General features: G+C 39.6%; 1 protein-coding gene across 2 annotated transcripts in view; it reads right to left on the bottom strand.

Annotated features, from left to right (window-relative positions):
• Window positions 1–5,572: 5,572 nt before the first annotated feature.
• The window catches only part of SI (sucrase-isomaltase), a 53,204-nt gene continuing 33,713 nt past the window's right edge, over window positions 5,573–25,063 (bottom strand). For both annotated transcript variants that reach the window (XM_055724072.1, XM_005440160.4), the window contains 21 exons: window positions 24,087–24,255; window positions 23,229–23,325; window positions 23,005–23,117; window positions 22,778–22,903; window positions 21,847–21,975; window positions 21,621–21,728; window positions 21,306–21,368; window positions 20,912–21,046; window positions 20,377–20,461; window positions 19,429–19,567; window positions 15,423–15,556; window positions 14,889–14,923; window positions 14,681–14,797; window positions 13,294–13,442; window positions 12,293–12,377; window positions 12,140–12,196; window positions 11,365–11,489; window positions 10,991–11,079; window positions 9,642–9,691; window positions 7,652–7,822; window positions 5,573–6,369 (listed from right to left, as the gene is read on the bottom strand). In XM_055724072.1, the coding sequence (XP_055580047.1) occupies window positions 6,307–6,369; window positions 7,652–7,822; window positions 9,642–9,691; window positions 10,991–11,079; window positions 11,365–11,489; window positions 12,140–12,196; window positions 12,293–12,377; window positions 13,294–13,442; window positions 14,681–14,797; window positions 14,889–14,923; window positions 15,423–15,556; window positions 19,429–19,567; window positions 20,377–20,461; window positions 20,912–21,046; window positions 21,306–21,368; window positions 21,621–21,728; window positions 21,847–21,975; window positions 22,778–22,903; window positions 23,005–23,117; window positions 23,229–23,325; window positions 24,087–24,255 (2,239 nt within the window). In that variant the 3' untranslated portion in view covers window positions 5,573–6,306. The remainder of the gene's footprint in view (window positions 6,370–7,651; window positions 7,823–9,641; window positions 9,692–10,990; window positions 11,080–11,364; window positions 11,490–12,139; window positions 12,197–12,292; window positions 12,378–13,293; window positions 13,443–14,680; window positions 14,798–14,888; window positions 14,924–15,422; window positions 15,557–19,428; window positions 19,568–20,376; window positions 20,462–20,911; window positions 21,047–21,305; window positions 21,369–21,620; window positions 21,729–21,846; window positions 21,976–22,777; window positions 22,904–23,004; window positions 23,118–23,228; window positions 23,326–24,086; window positions 24,256–25,063) is intronic.

Genomic DNA, 25,063 nt, shown 5'->3' with positions numbered 1-25,063 from the left:
AAACATCAGACTGTACTCCTCAGTCTTAGACTTCTATCCAGCTATCAAAAGCAGATAGGAGGTTATTTTTTTAACAGGCTGTTTCAAAGTGAATTGAACTGTCCTCGTGACACCTTGTACAGGAACAGTCCACAAACACAGGGAATGGGAAGGCTGTTGGATCAACTCCTGTACACGTCTGATTTAACTCCAACTGCCGTGGCTGTGTCCTGCTGAGCCAAATTCAGATCTACATAGAATTTGAATATTTTCTCTGTTATGCAGCATATTCTCCAGCTCAGGTCTTTCCATGCTGCCAAAGCAAGCCACGGACCTGGAAGGACTCATCTAGACCAGATCCTTTGCTCTCCTCCATCCTCTTGGTATTTTTAAGAGGTAATTTATGACAAAAAATGTTTTTAACAGATACTTTTGGGCTATCCTGCTTGACCGTCGCTTTTATTTGCCTTTCTCACACTGAGTGCTCAATGCAAATTGCTTCAATTTTTAAAACAAGCTGGAATATATTACTATCAGCTACTTTATGGCCTGGCCCTGAATATAGGGTTTATATCAGTGGGAGTAAACGGTGCACTAATCTGCCTGAAAGGTCTCGTGACATTATTAAAAGGGAACCACTGGTCAGGGAGCATTTCTAAATTGCTTATTACATAATTACTGTAATGTGCATAATGCCTCACGTGCATTAAACATTCAACTGAATTGGCTTTGAATTTGAGAATAACCATATACTGTTGCCACACCCCTTGTTTTACATACTAAAATTTAAACTATATGTATAGTGTATGTATAAGTAAGTGTATACATGCACCTATGAATTACATATATTTAGCATATACCAAATACGTATTTAAACACTTAACCTTCCCACACAGGACAATCTGAAGTGTAATATTGCATTGGATTAATTTTTAATGTTTCAGTTTCAATTCATCAGCATTCATTATTAATATTCAAAAATTCATATTGCAATATAGCACTGGAAAAACCATGAATCTTGACTTAATTCTCAGAACGATATGAGGTTAGCATTTTCAGTAAATGTAAACAGGAACATACAAACTCTTCATTACCGGTGTAGCTTCTTACCACAATTTCCTGGTGTAGCTAAAGAAACCCCCAAAATTTTATCAACTGATAATAAAAAAAAAAAAAAGTATACAAAAAAGCAAGGTTTTTTAAAATTATTTTTATTAAGTAGAATTAATATGTTAGTCCTCGTGCCTATCACTGGAGTTGGCACAAGCTTTAAAATATATGGCCATGCTAGTTTGCTCACCACCTCAGGATAAACAAAACGGAAGGAAGGGATAACTTCTCATAAAGTGAAGACACCCTCCCCATGCTGTCCTGAATGGTGACATACTACTTGCTTTTCACAAGCCAGACCACAGTCCTGCGGTGTTGCCAGATGTTGCCATCCAGCTGCTACTTCCAGGCTCCAAGGAAAAAAAACCAATCCAATTAACCGTGCATGTGTGGCAGCTTCATTAGAACAAGCACAGCCAAGTGAGACAAGGTTTTGTCTTTTACATTAGCAGAATAGTAATTTCAGGGCCATCAGTGTCTAGCACAACAGTATATGCTCCTGCTCAACAGAGACACTCCACCCCCAGACAACCCATCCACCTACTCGTATACGTGGTACCAGAAGAAGTCCTTCAGAGTAAGTGCGAGCATCGTTTGGAAATCCTTTAGAGTCATGCTGAAGGCAAACGTGAGTTGATGCTTTAAAATTTCCTTCCCACACCAATTAGTGGCGGTTTTCTTTTAAGTTGGCATAAAAGGGCACTTCTTTTTAGTGGTGAAAGAACTGCTTTCAAAATTCAGTAGTTTCCTGGAGGAAAAGCTAAGCTAAAGGAGATCTTATATTGAAGAGCTCACTGTGAATATCCTTCAGCTGCAACATGAGACCGGAGGAAGGACAATCAAACAAGAGCATCTTCCTAAAAGGCAAGTAATGTAAGCATCCCAACTACTTTTTAGTCTGTGAGAACCAGAAATATTTATAAAATCTTCTATTTATGTAGCATATGCTATAACAAACCTACCACTGAAATCTGTAGCTTCTGTCATCCTCCCATAAAGCTGTAATATTAGGTGTGGGACAACAGGAATTCACCTTGCAGCCTGGGGAGCCGGGTGCTGACCCAAAAGCATGGTGGGAACCCCGCTATGTCATTATTGTTTCCATAGGTTTGGAGTCAGAATCTTTTTAAGGTAAGTCACTCTCTGGGTATTACAGGGCACTGCTCTGAAAACGTCCTCCAGCTGTGCGTCTGGCAATGATGTAATCTGCAGAGCTGTCATCTCGATAGTGCTCATCACGTTATGGTCCCTAGAAAGAAAGCTCCCAGCTATTTCCAGGCTTGCGTTTCACATGTTCTATTATTGAAGGATTCTTGGATCTTTCCACTTTTGAAGCATGAGAAAGTTAATTAGATCTAAATATTACACATTGCTACAGCCACATAACCATATTTGAAATACAAACGATTAAACGGCGCAGGAGCCTGCAGAGAGGTCTGGTGTACTCACTATTTGAGAAATAGGAAGGAAAAGGATTGAAGTGAAAACCCAGTTTTGCAGGTTTTCTGCTTTCTCTCTTTTTAAAATGAAAAGCAGAACTTTCTTAGCAGAGGCCAGGTGGGAAGTCACCCACCCCCTTGGCATTGCAACCCAAACAAGCCACATCCCATCAGAGCGTGTTCTCCTTCGGGTCGACTGCGTGGGCTCAGTGCATGAGGGCAAACACGGTGGTTGCCAGGCTGGCTGGTGAATTAATAATAATTGGATGTGAAATGCTTCTGTCTTGCAAGGTACTGAAGGTCATGCTACCTGTCATGGGAAATGTAATTTCCTCTTGATTTGTCGTGGAGATACAGATCTGGCCTCCAGCAGTCCCGTCACTGGCCTTGCTCTCAGGCTGATTTGGGGAGCTGGAGCGCAGCTCCAGCGTGTAACTACAATATTAACTGTTTGTTACATGGAAAAAAAAATATATTTTATATTCTTTAAAAGGGTCAGGGTTATCTGCTAGTACTTGAAAAGTTGTCATCATCTGGGAGGCGATTCATTGGGCATTTTCTCTGTATCCGCTGTTCTCTTACAGAAGTACGTTAGCCAGAGCCGGAGGGCTCTGCACAACCAACATTAGCTTTAAGTGCAGTTGCTGTACTATGATAACTTTCTCAAGTCCTTTGCATACCGAGGTTAGAGCAACTGGAATGACAAAGTTCTTGTTTGGTTGCAACTCCTAATTAGGTAGCTAGGCGAGACAGTTTTGTGAAGTTCATTAACCTGTTACTTGACCTTGATTTAATGTCTAGGCTGTGGTTTTGGTCTGCAACAATAGATTCAAAGGCCATTTTTGCTCTGGTGAATGAAGCTGCACCCGTGCCAGCAGCAGGAGGCACAGGTTTTAAAAAAAACAGACCTAAGCTTTCAGGAGTAGATCCAAAGCCAACAGAAAAAAACCCTCACCAGATGCCCATGAGGTTTGGATCAGCTCTGGAATGAGCTACTTAAACATTTCTTGAAGGAAAAAAAAGTATACTCATCAGGTCCTGTTTCCATCTGGCTGTTCACTGGTATAGGTCCCCTGAAACCTGAACATCATTAATATTTTTACAAAGTCTCAGTAAAGTAGAACATTTAATGGTGAAACAAACCACATGTATTTACATGTGCATATATATGTTTATGTATATATCAGAGATAAAGGTGTATATACATATTCCTGCATACTTATGTGTATATGTATATATATAGTGGTGTGTGTATATATTTATATAAAATACTCATATATATATACACACACGCGCATATACTGATGTATAAACACACACTTCTCAGTATATCCACCTGTCTCAAAGGCAGATTTCAGCTGTACATATGACATGAAGAACCCTGCTCAAAATGGTTGGGGTTAAACTTCCAGTTTGTTAAGGAATTAAAAACACAAGACATGGCATTAAGAAGTGGACTTTCCTTTTGTTCATCTGTCCAGATCACGATGCAGAACAGATGCTGGCTCAGCACAAAGAGCTACATCACCCAGCATCCTGCCACTGGCCATGCTTGGTACCAGTTTCAGACCAGGATGCATGTTTTCACCCTCCTGATTTCCAGCAGCCTCTTGGGTCTTTGACCCTATGTAGCTGCCTACCAGGGCTGACCCACAACAATATGCATAATGTAATTGGTAACTTCATACTAGGAAAAAAATAGCTGAAAATTTTAATATACCAAACAAATTTCTGACTTTTCACAAGTACTGGTTGTATGTTGTTTTTCCCTTTTTTTTTTATTTTTTCCCCTCAATTGCTGCCCAGGACAGTGGCCAATGAAGTTCAGGAAAAAAAGAATATTGAAAGCAGAACTTTATGGCTTTCAGGGAAGGTATTGTGTCTTCAGTGAGTATTTTCTGGTGCAATGGGCAGCAGGATTGCATCAAACCTCTGGATGTTGTTACACTATTTTACAAGTAATTTTTTTAAGTGCTAGAAAGTTAAACTGTGCAGAAAGCAATAGTCATAAAGTCCCATCCTCAACACAAGCAGTCTATTTTGCTGCTCAATTCTGTTGAAACTACTCAGGACAGCTCATGGACTTTGATGGGACTTCCTGCAGGAGTTTTTCACAACATATATGCATACTTGAACTAAAGAAAAGCATTGCATGAAGAGCTGCTACCAACCTGCAAAAAACAGCACCCAAGTTCAGCATATAGCTTCTTCTGTCTCCACCTAAGGATGTGATGCTGCACAGATGTTTCAGGAGTAAGCTGTGGGCCAGGCTCTGCTGGGTTGCACATGCGAACTGCAGGATGGAAGAGATATCTCCTAAAGATCAGTACCTCCCCAAGGTGGCCGATGTCTGTGCCAAAGCTCTGATTCTTAGTCTGTATGAGTTCCTCATATGTTATAATCTTGGGGACGTAGTAAAAGCCTTCCCCCATGGCTGAAATGCAGTTCCTTCAGCTGATGTGCTGAGCTTTTCAAAGCCAAGGAAACAGAACCATGAGATTCCCAAAATAAATCTAATAAGAAAAAATTATTAAAATAATCATTTGGAAGCCTTGGGCTGTGCCTAAGGTTTCACACGTCAGTCAGGCAGGTACAAAGCAGTAGGACATAATGTTGGAGGGAATGGTTGAAGGCTCGGAAACCCTCACCTCCCCTCGGCAGCGACAGGACGCGTCATTGCATCTGCTTACCTATGTAGCTGGTCATCACAGGCTCTGCAGAAACTGTTGTTTCTTCCTTCAGGCAAAAACTTTTGTCAAAATCAAATGTTTAGTTGTAAATGATCATTTTCTCTGGATTGTCAATTTAATTATTATTTTACAGGGAAGTTTCATTAAATTTAGCCCTGTAAATACATTGATCCACCTATGAGATGTTGGGTACTTAGCTGTTTTACCAGAAAATTTTAAAGCAGAGAGGAATCCTTTAAATGAACCTTAAGCATAGTCACTAGAGATTACTACCACCTTTGGACAGCCGTTTATTCCCATCAAATTTAATTATATACATTCTTTACCAATCTGTTTAGATCATATGCTGCACTCTTGGGATACAAAGAGTCTTTACTATAATAGTAAACATACAATAACATTTCCTTCAGTGAAATAAACACTCAGAGACCAACATTCATTAGTTAACCTTGAAACTTCAGGCTTAATTTTACAACTTCAGATCAAACCACTGGGGAACACAAATGTCTGGCTAAAGTCATAGACAAAAAGAACTTCAAATTTATTTTGCACATATCTTAGTATTTTATAGATCAACAACTTGAAACATTGTTTCATGCTAAAATCACGAATCTGAAAACATTTACTTTGGCTTAAATACTTCTCAGGATAGTGACTTACATAGGCATAATTAAAAATAAGATGAAAGTTAAATATAGGCAGAATTACAGCCCCAAATCCATGCAGGTAGCGCCAACCCTATCTTTTCAACAAAATCTGTCATGCATTAAGGCAGCCAGAAATTCTACTCTGAGAAAACACGGAGTTTTACATTGCTTTCTCAGTTTTGAAAGATGAAGTTACACTGAAGTGCCATACTGTTTAAAATACAGGTGTTTACAACATGCGGAGACGTCATATTTACTCTTCAAAAATACTGAAATGTGACTCCTTTATATGCATAATGCCTGAATATTAACTGACTGTAAGTCTTATGTTTTGATAGAAAAAAGTATTCAAGATGACAAAGAGGCACCTGGAAAACTGAAAGATTGTTTTAAAACAATGAGAAAATTCTTCAGTGTGGCCAATGCTATTCTGCAGGCAGTTTAGCTCCATTGCACAGTGTAGTTTTTGCCTAATTCAAGCTGAAGCTTCGTGATTATCAGCAACTGTGAATAGAACAGACAAAATGAACAATTAGTAACTCTGCCCTGAAGATACATTACTTTTTCTGTCTTCAACAGAGATAGTGGCTTCTCGGTTTAGGTTACAAGAATTTATTCCTCCTCTTTTACTTTTCTGTTTGTATCACTATAAACACAGTTCAAGCAGCATAAATTTTTGCATTTCTGATCATGAGGCTCTGATGCCTTCCCTGCATTCAGAAGCCCTTTTAGAGTTGATATTCTTCTTAAAAATAAAATAAAATAACAAAGGCAACAAAACATGAAACATACTCTAATTCAACTGTGCATATGAATTCCCATTCTTCTATCAAAAAGTGAACAGCACAATGAAACACTTCCATTCTCTTTTACATTTTTAACTCATCTTTTTGATTATGTACAGAGCTTACACAGTCCTGGCTCCCTACTGAAAGAGAGGAAGAACTAAGACTTAACAGAATACTGAATCTCAAAGGAAGGGTAGCAACACGCCAGCAGCAGGAGAGGTTGGGCAGTCTCCCTCTGCCAGAAGACTGGCTAGATTGAATGCCCCAGCAGCGCTGTTCGTGTTTGAAAGATGCTCCCTAGAAGTGCCATCTCGAAAGGCAGCACACTTTTATACATTTATTGCAGCTGCCTTTAGGAGTGCTTGACTGTATGGTCCGGGGAGGCAGGAGGGGGTAGTGCCCTGGATGGGCACAAACCATGCAGGCAGAAAGCCTGGTGGTCTGAAGCTGGCGGAAGGGGTGCCGGCAACTTTAGAAGAATTGAGATCTGACTTCTACATGTAGGAAGCCTGTGCTGCAATGCCTGCAGCCAAAATATGACATGACAGAATAAGAAATGGTGGTAGGCAAACAGGGCTGGGAAATGAAAATGTTGTCAGACAAGACTGACAACAACAGGGTCATGCAGAGACTATGAAAATACTTGTAGTTACTTTTCCTTCCTTCAAATCTCACAGGTTGCAAGTAAGCTGTTAGGAAGAGTGGAAACCAGACACAATCCGATATCCACCATTTTCTACTATCAGAAGTAGTTTGGGTTCTTTAACAGTAATTTCCAGGCTTAAAAGCTCTACCACACTTATGCACAATATTTACTATATATTAAACAGTGTATTATAGAATCATTACCTGATAGCATTCATTACCTGATGGCAGTTTGTGTACCTTGCTGAAATATATTTTCAATAGGGTATTACAGCTGGGAGCTGAATCGCCAAATGTTTAAGAGCACATATGCAGTTGTGAAAGTGGCATTATCCCCATAAACGGCATCTCACCTTCTTGGCATCGTAGTAGTTTGCAGTGTGAGCTGATGTGATCATCCCACCGTTCTGTGATATTGTCACCTGCTTAATGCTGGTGGGCACCCCCAGGACTTTAATGTCAGTAAATGTTAAGTTGTTTGGATCAGTGTAACCATGATGCAAAACCGTGATATTTAAAACATTCTGAAAGGAAAAGGAAAAAAGTAATATTAGAGATTGTCAGACTGCTACAAATCCACTTGAGCTATTCGCTTGCTGTCCTCTCTTCCTACTTATTTATTTATTTATTTTTAAATACCTGTATGTTGTTACTGATTTTCCAAATGTTGAAGGCTTCAGTTTTCTTCACATTGTTAGTCTGGCTAAATCCTGAGCTCTGCTGTGTCTTTAATTGCCACTCTGCTGATAGATGTCAGGAGGACACAACAGGATACTCTTAACCCCTGACATGAGCAGCCACTGCTGCATGGACAAACCCCCTCCTTCACTGTCACAGCCTTATCTGCTAGCGACCCTAAGGCCTGATCCAGGCTCTGCTCTCTCTGCACTGAGCCCTCCCAGAACAGCTCCTCCACCCCCGCCACCTCCCTCTGCACTCACAGGTCCCCTCCCTTTTCCAGGTGCTATGATTTTAAGATGGTAGGCACGTGGTTTCTTTGGGATGTACCCAGGTCCAGCAGGTCTCCAGGGAGCAAATGCCATGTTAAGCAGCCCAGACACAGTGCCAGCCCAGGTGTCATCCCCTGCAAATATAATTCTACACATTTAGTGTTTAGAAGGTATCACTTTCGGTGTGAGTATTTTTTATTGTTGGTTGATTCAAGACCTCTTCAATTAGGCTTTTCCTTACCAACTTTTTCTAAGAGCAGGAAAAGGTGAATTTATTTTATAATCTCCTTGCAAATACAAATACTGAATGTTAGAAAAATAAACTTCTCTTCCTTAGCAATTAACATTCCACAATTTGACAAAGACAGAATTAAATGACAACGGTGCATGTAAAATTAGAAGACGTTCTGTCACCCTGAAAAACTAATGAAATAAAGTGTGTTTTCTATTACCATAGAATCATATAGTTCATATAACTACAGACTAACTTAATTCCAGATATTTAACTGGTTATGATAAAAATTGAAACCCAACATCCTATAAATGCCAGTACTTAAAATAAACACTCCTGTTCACTGACTTCACTACCCAGGAATGCATGCCAGACGTGAATGGGCAGGCCTTGTGCCCCTCTTTTGCTACTTTAGAGAATGATTTATCTTGTGCTTGCCAATGACCATGTATTCTGCTGCTTCCTCCCAGAGCTCAGACTGCACACAATAAATACATTCTATGGTGAATATGGGCAAATGCATTACTAACATAGATGCCTTCCTGCTGACCGTGTGACCTTTTCCTTCCTTTTGGAGCTATGCCATAGCTTGAACAACAAGGTAGAGAATAGCAAGGAGGACCCTGACCTTGCCAAATGGATTAGGAACAATTTTAGGTGCCAGTTCTTGAGAAGAAACCCAAATTCTTTGCTGGGCAGTGATCTTTCTCTGTAGCTATAAAAGGGTCAAAGCCTTTTGTCCTGAAAGCTTCCCGGCTTCAGCCTCCGGCTACCTTCTCACCAGCAAGGGCTGTTTTTCCTGGCATGGCTGTTCTGGCCCATCTACGTGCTCCAGATATTCTATATTGGTATGTGTTTTCACTTTACAGAATTAATTTATGAAATAAACTTGTACTTTCAGAACTATGTGAGAAATTACAGTGCCATAAATGCACACACTATTTACCAATACAGAATAACTGATAACTTCAGAATGATTCTTAAATTTTTACCTAATAATTTAATCATATTTGTCGTAGTCTATTTGATTCTGAGCACAATTTATTGTTACAGTGGGTTCTCTAGACTTTATGAAGTCCCAAGTTAAAATACCCATAATTAAAAATACAATAATTATCACCCTACATGATGATTCAAAAAATGTGAGTGAAAACTACGTACCTGATTAGCGGTGAATGATGTTAGCAGATATACACTGTCTTCATATGCATCTGTTCAAAAGAAAGAATAAAATAAAATGTATTTACTACTCACCTTATTTAACACATTAACACAATTTCAGTTCAAGAATTGTGTCCATATACTATACACATATATATGGTAAGTATCGATACATAAATTTCTCTATTTCCAGACTTCACATGCTTTTAGGCATAAAGTACCTTCTTGTTGGTATGCGTGCTATTTAAATCAAGACAAAATTTTAAACAAAAAACATTTTAAAGCTAAGATACAAAAGGCGGCAAACAAACAGCATTAGGAAGATCGAGGGTGTTAAGACCAGTAAGAGGAAAACGTTTCTCATTGAAGAAGGCATGGGAATGCTTTCCCACATCCAGCTCGTTCACTGTCCAGTCACACATGGTCACAATAAATGCTGATGCTTCTTTGAAATCGCTGTCATCAATCCTATCCTTCAGCAATAAATGCACGCAAAGTAGTGCTGGTAATCACGGGCACTGCAAGTTCTTGCCTTTCTGCACTACCACAAGCAGATCACAGGCCTCCTGGCAAGATGCACCTTGGAATCTATGCTAATTTCATTTATCACTGGGCTTCCATAAACACAGCCATCATTTCTGAATGCCACTGCTAACAGGCAGCAGCGTATGAGCAGCCCCTCCAAGTACACAAACAGCATCCTGAAAACTTCCCTACACACCATTATGCTAAATGCCACCCTCTTCTGCATTACTTGCAGCCATCTCTGTGATAGCTTATTGCTGTTCCAAGGGTAATACATTCTGGATGGAAAGGATACATGACATTTAAGTATCTCGTACCTGAAGACAATTTAAATGTAGTAATGTTGAAGAAATTAGTTAAAGCTTCCCATATAATCCATGGTTCTGGTTCCCATAGGCTTGAGGAAAAATCTTTGTTATCTCTGTTGCCTTAGGTTCCAGGTCACAATTTCTTTTAAACGGCATATTGATTCTAGAAATCATAGTATTATGCGGTTTAAATTGGGATACTTATTTTTGTTTTACTCTAATGTTAACCTGAAGGTTTAAATTCAGTTTTGCCTCTGAAGGCATGTTCAGGTATGTTCTCCAGAAATGTGATTGCTTTGGCCAGGATCCATCGTTTCCCTGTGCTCCCAAAGCTCCTCCTCCAACACCCCTCGCTACACTGAAAGCTTCTAAGGCAGAAGCAGCCACCAGCGCTTCTTTTCCAAAGCGATGCCTAAGCAATGCACTCTCCTACAGCTTGGAGTTCCCACTCTGAAATTGCTAGACAATCCTCACAGCAAAAAAGGATTTCATGAAGGCTAGAAGCACCATACATACCAATGCGAACCCCATCATCCCAATAAAGCTGTCCTTCTGCAAACAGGGCGTCATTCAAAGCCACAGTGAGTCCCATCGGGTTTTTTCGGCTACGGAAAACACAACGATTCTTCCTCAGTTTCCTTAGTTAATCACATTACATATTCATCCAATGTTAGAATGTTTTTAAAAGTATTGTGTACCACGCAATTGATCTCCCATGGTCAACTTCCCAAATCTACACTATTCAATTTAAAGGAGACCATTAGGAGGAAACTAAAAAGTAAAACCAGCCATAAGGATCCAGTGCTATCATACATATAGGTGATCTGAAGACTGGCAGCATTTATACAGTAATTATTCAAACTTAAATCTAACATTTCAGCTAATCTTACCTGTAAAAAGTTGTATTAGCAGGTCTTTGCCAAGCAAGGATGTATCCACCTCGGATATGCAGGTTGATATGGTCCAAAGGAGCTGGTAAAATTTGGAATTGTCCCCTAAAGCCAATCTCTTCATCCTATGTATGAAAAATAAAATGGCCTTCTACTGAATTACTCTCGCCTTACTGGGTTTTTTTTAGACTGAAATTATTTTGTTTTGCTAGCCAGATTAATTAGGAGTTCCTACTGCTTGAGTAACTACTCAATGCTTTTAAGAGAAACTAACATTCTGGATCTATGAAAGACTGGCTTGATTGTAGGTGACAACAGCAGAACCAAAAGGGCCAGCCAGGTGAAATACATACTTGTGATTAACGAAGTGAGTTTTGATGCCTGCCCTTCTTATTACCAAATCTTTTCTTATTTTCTGTGAAAGATGATGCAGCTAAACCCGTTTTGTCTTTCCGCATTACAGCATTTCATACAAAGGTATTAAGTATATCATTTGAGGTTTAAAAAAGTCAAGAGAAGGACTTCAGATTAAAGGTATTTATTTAACCTTTGACTTTACTGTAAATGTGCTAATTTTGTTTTACATTATTATACCAGAATTTAAAAATTCTTATCAACTAAGTAGATGTTATATTGCTAAGAAGTGATACCGAATGCAGGTTTGTAAAAGGGAGAGAGAGGGTTCACACCTCACCACCACTCTCAGCACCCCCTGCTGCTGTCTGAACTGCACTTTGAAGAAGACATATAAAATAGAATTTTAAAAATTACTTACTGTGTAGTAATCATACCAGCGGGCATTGGGTAAGTAAGCAATCACTGTTACAGCATTCTGGAATTAAACATGCACATTTTAGATACCTTAAATAAAAAACCCGAAGTTTAGCTAAAGTGACTTTGTTATTTCCATAAGTGCTTAAAAATATACCTGTTGCATCACAGGGCTGATGAGCAGTGCAGGTCCCCAAAGGAATTGCTCATATATTTCCCAGGTGGTTCTGTCTTCTACAAACCTGTAAGTTAATAGACTATTGATTAGATATTGGGTGCTGAACTTCTCCAAAGTGTTCCTTCTGAAAGTCATTTTTGTCAGTAATTGAATCCACTATTCCCAGTATCTACTATTTCCTCCTTTTTATTCTGCAATTAATAATTCATAGATCAATTAATGCTTGCCAAAGATGCATAAAGATCCTAATGTGAAACTCATTAGAGAAATACAAGGTAATACTTAACTTTCTATTTTTGCCGTTTCAGGGTATTTAGATCACAAATCTTAGAAGGTCTTTTGAGCTCAGCCAGTATTAGCAATAATAAGATTAGTTAGTGGACAGACTGAGAACAACTTTCTAATTTGTGTTGCTTTGTTCATAGTTGCTTTCAGAAAAGCAAGTCAATATATGCAAACAACTCTGCTCCTCAGCCAAGACATTCAGGTAGATACTAGACCACATCTAATTCCACAACACAAGGAGTTAAAGCTTTTGCAGGTACTGCCCTACCTGACAAGGAACAAAGGCGGCTTTGTGTGTCTAACACTTGTTTTAAAAATCTGCTCTATTAGCTTGGACACACACCAAAAAAGCCATTTTCCCCTGTAAAACTCTCATGATTCCTGGCAGAATTCCCTCTTTTTTTGTTATTTTCATTCTACAGATGCCCAGCATTTTGTTCCTTCACCCCAAAGAGATTTACAATTTAAGTATTACTCCTGGAGAAGAAAATATTCAAATGTTCATAGTGAAAAATGGAGAACTACTGCTATTCAAAGTGAGACTTGATAATGAAAGCTCATAGTCTCAATCTCATGCTTTTTTTGTTGGTAGGAAAATTGCTGTAACTTAGAGAAGACTTGCTAGGAAGGTTGTAACTATAGAAGTTTTAGTGGAAATTCCTGGTAAGGAGACCAAAAGAGTAAGTTCCACTTACTCATGGAGCATGGGGCGGACCACAGTGCTGCCATGGGCATGGGCATCATACATTAACGTGTACAGATAAGGTAACAGGGTATATCTTATATTCAGCACATTCCTGGAAACCTCCTCAAAAGTTGAGTTCCACGAAACAGGATCTTGCCTCTGAAAGAAAAGAGACGGCAGTTAGTCAAACTGGATTGTTTCGTTCAGAAAAAATAAAATAAAATAAAGTTCTCCACCGAACTAGGGCACCTTCATTTATATAGTCTTTAATTAAATGACACAGTGACACAGAAAACAGTAGGTATCACTGTCAGCCCTAAGAGGGGAACGAGAAAGAGGAAAGGAGAGAAAAACCTCGGGGTGGGGGGTGGGGAAGTAGCGTAAAACATGTTTAATGCAAAACGTCCCAGAGGCGTGACACATCCCAGCGTACATAATTTATTACCCTTCTTTTCTGCAGGGCAGCACTCAGGACTTGCAAGAAGAGACCGAAGCATTAATGACTGATTTCAGGGAGCACTTCCAATCTTTATTAAATGTATTGAACAATACCTTGGCAAATTGGGTAAGACTGGAAACAACATGATAACCCTGAATCTGCATTTTTAAAGGCTTTAAAAGTCCTATCGAAAGGTGTGCCGCTGCAAGATAAAGCACACAGTTTTTAAAAAGGAGACTTTAATCCATTAGATAGACGCCATATAAATAGCTCAACTCTGCTAGACCAGAAGCTTTAACTGGAACAGAAGTGCTCGTTCCATTTTTTTTTATTTTTCCAGTTATCTTGTTTTACAGCTTTCTACACTAGGGTCCTTAGCCAGCACAGACCTATATTTAGGCAATTATTTTCCTTTACTCTTAAAAGAAGTACAATATCTGATGGTGGCAAATTTGCAAAGTACAGACATTGCCGAGTCTTACTCCAGAATCTTATTACACTGCTCCATTTTCTCGTCTCTTGTATAATGATGGACAATTAGGACTGAGAGCACCAAGGTCAGTTTTGTTCCTTTAAGTATGCTTGCCGTAAAAGCACTCTATTTTAGTCTTGTCAGTGTAGTGCATTGAAATAAAAATGCCACACTGGGAAAAATACGGAGGAGTTTGATTCAGTCAAAGGAAACTTAGCACATGCTTCCTCCAAGTGGCCCAAATCCCCGAGCAGCCCCTCTGTGGGCACAAAACCTCCCAGGTGAGGGGGAGCCCTACAGCACAGCCAGCCTATGAATAAAGGCAATTTTTGTTTGATAAAGAGCCAAACATGTTTCTGTCTTGTCCATTTTGCTCGGAATGTACATTCTTTTGAGCCAGGCCAGCTTGTGCGATGTTCTGGCTGCTCTATACGTGTGTGTTGCCAAGGCCCAGCTGTTGACAACCATTAAAAAATTGTGACTCACCCGTGTTCCTTTCTGATTGTGATTCCTCGAATATGGATAAAACGCGCCCAGCTGCATCCAGCGAAGACACAGCTCATACTCCGAGTCTTTGAAGAAGCCACAGATATCAGCTCCTGTCTGAAATTTTTAAAATGATCCAATTGGAATAGTATAAAATCATGTACAACATCAAGATAATTAAATGTAGGGTAATAACTCATTAGCTTACATAAGATATTCCAAAGAGACTGAACTCCATCATACCTGAAAGGAAAAACAAGTCAACATTAGCAGCTGGGGTTTCTCCCCCACCTTTGGTGTGCTTATGATTACATAGAATACATATTATAATATTTATTTATTTACATATTATATATGTGTGTATATATGTATTATGTATACATAATACATAATAATGCTGAATGAGAAGGAAAAGAACCACCCAAACACACACAAACCCCATGATTTCTCTACTGTTTCATGGTTTTCTGCTACAGGAGTTGATGGGAGGTGGGTGGTCAGGACTAGAGAAATCAGTGGCAGGACACAGGGCATGAAGGTGCCCAATGGAATGAAAGAGCTCTCAGGACCTGGTGCAGAAGCAAAGAAGATGTAGTGAAAAAGGAATTGACCATGAATTCTGGTTCCTAAACTAAAGTGGTTATTTTAGCTAAAACCACAGGAATGCTAAAAGGAAGTAAATGAAGGAAAAGAAGTAGCTGCACATTGTAAATTGAATACAGATCTTTTTCCTTTTACATACCGATAACAGATTTAGCTAGCTGATCCCAAGCTGCAGTGTTATCACCAAGCCAGTGTCCTGCCCATTTTCCACTACTGGGATATGTGGAACGGGTGATAACGATCCCACGCTCCTTGGTAGCACTCTGCAAACCACTGACATTGAAAATAGACAAACAAACAAAAAAATTACATGAGAAATATTACTTACTTTTTTACATCAGATCCTCTGAAAATAAATTTAAGGGTTTATATTTTCATAGCAAATGAACATGCATACATCCAATGCAGATGTGCTTTTTACAGCAATTCACTACTATTCACACATACACAGAAACTCGGCTGTGTCAGCCAAGCTGTAGTTAGAAAGAAAACTGGCAAACAAGGAGGTGTTAGAATAAAGATTTCCAGCTCAGTCCAATTATTGTGTGGGAAAATACCAATATAACACAACTTGCACATTTTCTAAGGGCTCTAAGATGCGTTCCAGGCATGTCACTCCTTTCTTTACTTACTGTACTTTAAGTACCTGAAAACTTGCACCAACAGTTAAAATAATTCAGCAAAACTCCTACCAGAAAGATCATAAGGGGGAAAAGAGAGGTGCCAGGAATATTCCACCTGTCAGTATAACTAGTTACTGAAAAGGTATTGAAACAAAAAATAAGTCATCTGTAGGCACTTCAGAAACACCGAGATGGCAGGATTCAATATGAAATGAATGACATGGATTTGTCTAGGAACAAACGTATTAAACCAGATGTAGTGTCCTTGGAGCAGGTAATAGGCCTTACAGCTATGGAGTGACTACCAATGTGCGTGTCTACCTTGGCGTTGGCTGACACCTTGGGCTGATCATGTTTGGCTTTCTCATAGGCAGAAGAGATTTCGACCAGAGGTTATTAACCTTTTGAGGATGATGGAACTTATTTGTCTTTTCCAAATTAGAGGCAAAAACCTACAGAGTGGAAAACATACAGATGCTTGGGTTTGTGGTATAGAAGGGAACAGCTAGCACCAGGCGAGAACTGTCACGGACTTCTCGGGATGCTCTGGCACTAAAACCCAGTGGTGTTACTTGGGATCATTATTACAGGGAGCGGAGACTGTGGTTTGGTGATGATACAGGAGCACAACCCCTGTGGCCACAGAGGTGTGGGCATGAATGAGCTGGATGGAGAACCGATTCACCAATTGACCTCATTCCTCAAGTAATAATAAAAATTAAAAATTATCATCATTTTCTTAAATAAAGCCTTGGTCATTGCCACAAAGCACCTGCAAGGCAACCAAGTAAGTTTTAGGGCCAATAAAAAAAAAAAACCTTGCTGAATTCAGGGGGAGTTATGCTTCCTAGCTGCTCCACCAAGGATACAAGCACCGTTCTCTGCAGCGTATGTGGCTGGTCTATCCATGTGACCAGCATGGATGCGTTACTGCTCCGCTTTCTCAGAACAATTCCTTTGCAGCCATGCACACGTACTGTAAATCATTACAGCAAAATCCAAAACCACAATACTAGTTAGAAAGCTCCACTGATTAAATCGCACTCTCTCCAGTGCTGGCTCCACAATAATTGCCTAAACAGCTGCTTCAATAAGGCACGATTTATTTATTTTTCTACAGGATTTGCAGCTTTGGTGACACTGTAATTACAGCAAAAATACACAAGTCACTTAAATTACCGTACTAATTAAACTAGACTAATGTGCTGTAATTATTTCTTCCAAGACAAACAGTAAGTTTTCTAGTATCTTTTATTTCTTTGCCACGTACTATCAAGTATTTTTGGCCTCCGCTTGGTTTACCCTACTTCAACAATGCTTTGGAAATTGCAGCCAAAATTCCAAACGTAAAGCAAGAGCATGAGGGCTCTGCTCCCAGGAGGTGCCAGCTCTCTGCTCCAGGACTGTGCCCATGAAAAGCAACTACTACCGTCACAAAGCCCAAATTTACCTCCCAACGGTCACACTACTCACCACTTTTCAGGTCTGTGCAAAGGCCTCACTACAAAATAAGAGCGTTAAGCCAATATCCAGAAGCTCCCTCTGCCTAACGGATGGAGAAGCTAAATCAAGTTACATTAGAAAATTGCTGTTCACCTAAGTTACAGGCATTTGCCAGTTTTGTGCACAAACGATCTTCCTGTTTGGCTGGATTGACATTAGAATAAAGGATCGCTACAATATGTCTTCAGTTGCACAAGTACTCCCTCACCGAATTCCAAAGAATAAATTGGGAGATGACATACATAAATATTTGTTTACCTAAGCTCTCATTTTTCTGTAAATTGGAACTGCAAGAATATCTGCATAACCCGTGTAATTTATTGTAGTCACTGCTGTTACGGTGCCTCTCAAAACAGAGGAAATATTTCACTACATGTCAGTTCATACTTAATACACAGGAAAGATGGTACTATCCTCCTACTGTCAAACGACTGTCTACTCCCAGCGCCTAGACAGACGTGATTCGGCTGGCAGCAGGGGGATCCAACCTGCCTTCTGCCCTGTCAGCAACTCCGCTCCTGCCTTGACTGGCAGCGCTGCAATGGCCCACTGCCAGATGTAACATCCACTCCATCAGAAATTCAAGCAGCCTTGATATTTTCTTTCTTTATGGTAGTATCAAGGTTACCAAGGGCTTTAAGGTCGTTAAGACCTATAAAGCAACACTCTCCCTTGCTTACTCCTTGAATTGGAAATGAAACAGCACAGATTCATTATCGTTAGATCAGACGTTATCTAAAGCAGGCTGGGGGACTATTCAGAAAGGAACAGATAACGACAGTTGCCTTGGCACTGAAGAAATAAATTCTTAAAAGCAAAGCTTTATGCACAAGGTTTGCATAATAAAAGTCACTGTTTCCCCTTTTCACTACTGCTCATTTCTTTCAAACAGAGGACATAAATGAGCCCTTAAATTTGCGTTGTTAAGAAGCTATGTTCATTTTCCCTCACCGGGTGTATAACGTAAGGCTAAAACAGCAGCGTCAGCCCTGGGAATAAACCAGGCTATCCCAGCAAAGCCTAGCCACAAAAAGTATTCTATAGCTTAATTACAGTAAGTATGGGAGGCTATCATTGAGTAATTACTGTTCCCAAAGGCTGATCAAAACGTTCAGACCTGTTCTCCATTCTGCCTTGCGAGGGAACACCCGCGCGGTGCCTTTGGGTTGACAGCTCTCGGTTACAACGCACAGCATCGCCCTGGGGTGGCCTTGGCGCTGCCTCATGATAGAAATCTCTGCTGAGAAGGCAACATGTTGTGTCTGAAGGTGCTGAGACAAGGAAGCGCTCGATGGTGAGTAATTACATCCAAATTAAACTATATGAGAAACAGCACCGTGGCCACCTCACTTTGTAACACAGGTCACCAGTTCAGCTCGCGCAACAGAACATTTCTATGGATGAAGCCCTCGGGACCAGTGTACCCAGAGCTGCTCCGCAGCTCGGGGAGCAATAAGTTTCTTTAGCACCACGCTTGGGTAAGCTGTCTTTAAATCGTACCTTGAAAATTGTGTCTCTGCTCAGGGTCAGTGGTTTTAAAGCTGCTAAACTCAAGAGACCTTGCCTGCTTGTCCCGAGACAGTCAGTGATGAAGCTGCAGGAGCAGACGTGCCTGGGCAGGTGTGGTTTCCCTTCTAGGTGGCTCCAAGTGCAGAAGGTATTTATGGCAGTGAAGGCAGGGAAGCACAGCTTCAGCTCAGACCTGCGCAGACCCCCCTCCCCTGCAGCAGCTCAGGTTCATGTCACCCTGCTTGTACCACAGGTGAGATCACTGCGCTGAGCAGTAGCGGGACTGAAATGATAACAACTGCCAGAGCTCAGCGCTACTGCTCAAAAGGTTTTGAGTATCCAGCTCCACTTCTGGCTGAGTTGAAGATTCAAAGACATTTGAATAAGAAGAAAGATTTCTCAGGCATATTAGATAAACTGATGAAAGTTTGGGCTCTAAGAATGTAGGCACACAGTATTCATTTGCTACATGTTTTGGAGACAGCAAGAATGCATGCAAACGTCACTTACTCCAGGGTAGGTTTGGTTTGTGACCATCCATAAAGATTGTGCACATCATAGTGTCTAACTGGGGTACCATCTGGCAGATATTGTTGACCTTCCATGCATAGAGTTTTGACATTTAATCCATCTGACCGGTATCCCAAATCTAACAGAGAGGGAACAAAAAAAAAATATTTATATATATATAAATAGCTTTTTAAAAATAGAGTATTTCTAATATTCATATGTAGGCATTTGGGTCTGTAGGTTACAGATGCTTTTACTGAAAAGGCTCAGAGAGTGAACAGACTATATTCAAATTCAGAAGATATTGAGAATCTTTGTAAACCCTGTCATATCATCCATATAAACAGAAAAATGTGTGGGGTGGGCGATATGGTCTGTGTGTGAATATTAACTTCCTGACAATTCCTGAGAAACTATTCATAATAACTAAGACAACTGTAAGAAACAGGAGTATGCTAATAAACCATTAATAAATAATTGCTAATTAGTACTACTTTACACCAATGCTTAAGTAAAGCCAAGCTAAGAAAGTGAAGTATTTTAAGTGTTTGACTGTATAGATAAATGGTAACAAGAGGTATCACAAGAATATTTTCTAAATGTTTAATTAATTGCAGTATTCATCTGAGAAAACTGCAAATCAGAGAGCTACATTCTCTAACATGCCTAAAGCAAAGCACCTAAATATAAAATAGGTATCAAAATCCATATACAGGCAAGGAGCTGAAAATTACTTTATTCTTAAAAACAAGTGCCACGTAGTTACTGCTCCCAATGAAATAGATGACGTTGAAGTGTGCCCATAATCTCAGAAATAAAGGGCCACTTTCAGTTAGGAGTTGTGGGTTTACATACCTAACTTCAGGCATTTATGCCACGTATACCATAGAAGAAATAACATAATAATCAGAATGACCTAAAACTGTTTTAAGGAGTGATCAGACTTACCAGGTATGTATGGTGGCATATTTAGGAGGTCATTTCTACATCCGCCAATGGCACCATTCAGAAAAGCTGCTGGTTCATTCATGTCCTAAAATCATAGAGTAAAACCTGTTCGTATTTGCTTCAAACCTACTAAACACAGTAAACTACAAGCAAGCAGCATTGTAGAAGTTCTCCAGAGCCCTTACAGCTGCAGGCTGTCTGCTGTTCCATGTTTTCCCGACACATTCACATGTGGCACAATGCAGGGACAGGGAGCCATGAAGTGTTTCAAGGGAAGAACAATGACTCTGGGCTCCATTTTCCCAGTGCAAACAGTGTCATAGCGGAGGAAGAAAGTCACAATATACTGAAGCAGTGCAGTGTATAATCTAGAACCAAAGTGGTGTCTTTGGCTGGGGGCTGAGGTTCTGCCTGGTGCTCTGCTTTCCCTCCAGCCTATTTTTTATTTTACTTAATAGTTTAGATACCCTCTGCCTCTACTAGTGTCTGGCAGAGAAAAAAAAAATCCAGTAATCAAATACCTTTCCATACTTACAATCCACAAGCCATCAAACTTGACACTGCTGGAGGGGTTGGTGGGATTGTTGTAGAACTCCAGGATTTCATTCTTCCACCACCCCACAGTGGAATTGCGGAAGAAGTCTGGGAAAGCAACATGTGCTCCATAGATCTGTAAAATAGTAGGAAAACAAAACAGATAGAGGATTGAAAGCATCCTGCTGTTAAAATGTTGGTGTTTGTTTAAAAAAAAAATGGGGAAAAAAATTAAAAATTACTTGTTCACTAACTTTTTTGGCTCTTTCAAAACTAGCCAATTTCTGCACCTTATTCCTCCCGTAAGATTTGTCAACAAGCATACTGCTATTTTCCTTAATTAATGTGCTGGTCTGTCTGTATTTGAGTCCATAACCAAACCATATCAACATTACCTGTATTTGGGTTTGCTCAGGCAGTGACTCATTGATTTGTACATTGGGAAGAAATGGCCAGACCTAACAGGACAAAGAACATTTTAAAATAATCAAACCACACTGAATATAAACTGAGCATAAACAGACAGATATAACAATTCTTCCCTGATACCTATGGGAATGACAGCACAAACCGAAGACATTCCAGTTTGTAGTATTTATTCAGTGTGTCATCTACAGCAGGCATGACTATACCATTAGCAGACTTTCCCACTATGGATAGCATGTAAAGTCAAGCATGCCTCTACTGTCATTAATTTTTAAGAACAGTACCTTGGAATATATAATGTTATCAGTATTGGGCCATTTTATGAAGACATCATTCCGCAGACCTCTTGAGAAAGTAGGATAATTGGTTTCATTTCCAGAGATGGCTGGATCCTACAATGAAAAACAGTTTTACCCTTATGCTTAAAAAAACAAGTTTAGAAATGCTGTTGAATATATTCTGCGTTCTGCAATGATATATGGAAATTTAAAAGCAGTATTCAAAACTGACCAGGATAATTATAAATCGCATTCCTTCTTCTTTTATTCTGTTGATCAGAGCTGGTAATCCAGCAAAGCGTGTGCCTATGGTGAAGTCCAGTTGCCTTTCCATATAGTCAACATCTGCATATTGGACATCCTGCAGTTCACAATAACAATGTAAAATTATTTTTTCTCTTTTTTTTTTTCCCCCAAATATATATTTATTGAAAATCTGCCAAAATAAGTAAACTACTGAACTCTTGAACTGTAAAATTGCAAGCAGATGTGACTTTAAGCTAAAGCTATTAAATGAATATTACACAACCTATCAAAAAGTCCATACAAAATAAACCTTTCACTACTGCATCTAGTCTGAGGGTAGAAATCAATAGATAATAGAGAAAAGAGTCCTGGATTAGTATATATGTGTAGGTACACAGAAACTGCACACGTTACCATATCTATAAGGAAACTGAAAACAGTTCTGTATTGAAATAACAATGTTAATTACATTTAAAATGAAAAGTCACATTTCATTTACAGTATAATTTTGTTAGACCTATGTGCTATTCCAACTTTCCCAACAGCCACCTATGCCAAATCATAGCTGACTTGACACAGGGCAATGTACCATCAAAATAATGCTGCCTCATTTTCTTTCCTGCTTGTTTCTCTTGCTGATCTTTTCTCCTTCATGGCAAGAGCCCATGAATGACTAAAGGCATCTGGTTACCTCTCTGGTATGAACGTTAAAGCAAATGAAGCAGCCTAAGGCCTACATTTAAGATGGTCCAGGGTGTGCAGAGATGTTCAGCTCTGGCATAAAACTGTCTGCTCTGCTCTACCATGGTGGTGGGTTTTTTTGATTAGTTTTTGATTTCTTATTTAAATGGTCTTAGTTAATATGGTGAAGCCAAAAGTTCAGGCATGAGCTCAAATGTTAACTGCTACCAGCGTACATGGGGAATTCCAGCTGCCTTCATGCCCTCCACCAGCTGGGCGATTTCTGAGTCATTCCTGTATCCATAGCGGCACAAGTGGAATCCCAAAGACCAGTAAGGTGGCATGACTGGTCGTCCAATCAGCTAAAAATAAGAAATTTATGGTGAGAAGGTGAAGAAAACCCAAACCAACCAACCAACCAACCAAAACCCAGGATTAGTTTGTCATAGAGTAAGGATCCTACTGCAGTGTACTCCTGAACAACAAGTTCTGGCGTTGGGCCCAAAACCATGTAGAAGTCAAGAATTCCACCAGTGGTGCGATATGTCAGGGCGGGGGTTGGCTGGAATGTCACATCTGGAAATGGAGGAAGTGAAATGAGAAAATGATACCTGGATTTGCCACTATTGTAAAACACTGACCATAAATATAAAACACATTGAGAAAATAAAGTGAAGGATTTCTTACCCATTGCATTGCTGTTAAGCAAAAGAACTCCATGGGCATTGCCATCTTCTTCAAGAGCCATGTAAAATGGCTGATAACCATAGGAATTCAACTTGTACTGCAAACAAAATAAATAAATTTACTGGGGAAATATTGCATGCATTTGCTTATTTAAATTTATTAATAAGTTTAATAAAAGGTGGTTAGTCTTGTTGAGGCTGACCAGACAAGGAAGGAAAGCAAAGGTATTACTGCCTTTAAAACTTCCAAATGAGAAAGTGCTTCCCCCAGAACAAAACTCTCCCTTCTTTTCAAACAGTGGCAGGTGTCTATATGTTCAGAAGATGCTGGTGGCATTCTGTGATCTTTAATTTACTCAAAAATATATTCAGACCTGAACTGGAAATTAGAGTTATAATTAACTGCCACTATTTCGTCGGTCATTCCCTGCAAACTGAATACATTGTGCTATCTCATAGGAAATAACACAAGTTCACACATATACCTAAGATTTCTGATTTACCTCTGTAAGTACTAAATTAATCCCAGAGCAGTAGGAGTTGTCCTGACTCATGTCTAGCTTTCAGAATAATTAGCTGAAAAGAATAATATAAAAAGGAGGAATATGCAGTTATTTCTAAGCCGTTTGTTGTCTTCCAACATCTGGCTCAGGACATGAGCTCCACACCTTAGTCTTGCTGGTCACAAAGAAGAGGTTTAGAGAAACCATTGCCATTGAGACACCATCGAAATTATAAACCACAATAAATACAATCAAAGCCAATAGGTGCGTCCAGTACCAGCAGACATCCACTGTACTTTGAAATCCTGCTGCACATTAGGTTCATTGGTCCAAACCCCACATTTGCTTCTACTTACAGTAGGAGGCTGGTCCCTTGTGAACATTCCCCAGGTATGCCAGCTCATGTTATGTCGAAATGTATTGTGCTCAGTTTCTCCAAATCCATATATATACTGGGATGCTAAGCGGGTAGAAATCTGAATGAACATGTCACTGAATGTGAAGGTGGGCAGCTGTGAATCCCAGCTAAAATGGAAAAGAGAAAATAAAAACAAGAATACAGTGTCTTCAGTGCTGTGTTTAGCCGGCAGACACTTTTTTTAGGCTACTCTCTCTGAAAATCTCACTCTTGAGTAAAGGTGCAATAAAACTGTTATGGTTATTGAGAAAACTTAAAGCATATGAAATGGGAATGTCTAAGAATTTGATACATGATTTAGAGACAGAAAGTCCTCCATATGTCTCAAAGACACAGGCATCATGCCCCGCAAGTTGCATCATATTTCGGCAATTTAGCGAGAAAATGTATTTCAGGAGAGTATGCTTGGATTTTTGTCACAGACTGATCCTTGATGCCACATGAAATACAGAAAATAAGTTGCTTGTTACAATTTTCTGGACTTTTTGTGCAGATTACATTGAAAGTATATTCATAGGTCTCATTTATTTTAAATCACCATCTTTACAGTTGGAAAACAAACTACAACATGATGGTGCTCTGCCAAAGAATTACCTCATTCCAGGAGGCTGAATTGCAGTTTGAATTATTACTCTGCTTGGCAAAAAGGACTTCAGCTTGCAATTAAATTTTAAGTACTTAAAATAATGACCTAAGAATGTGTTTTGAATAACAAATGTAACACAGAGACTGCTAGCATTGTTGTTCTCTGTTTTCTAGCTCTGACTTAGGCTAAATCAAGGAAAGAAATGCGGAAGCTCCTGTCATACTTATTAGCTGTGATGTTACCAAAACCTATCTGGAAGTTAGTTGTGACACTATTTTCGTCTACTTTTTCTTTTTCCTAAATTGAACCAAATGATCAATCCTTAATGA

Source organism: Falco cherrug, chromosome 11 (genome assembly GCF_023634085.1).
Source record: "Falco cherrug isolate bFalChe1 chromosome 11, bFalChe1.pri, whole genome shotgun sequence".
NCBI lineage: Eukaryota > Metazoa > Chordata > Aves > Falconiformes > Falconidae > Falco > Falco cherrug.
The sequence above is the reverse complement of the archived record's forward strand: the minus strand, read 5'-3'. Positions and strand labels throughout refer to the sequence as shown.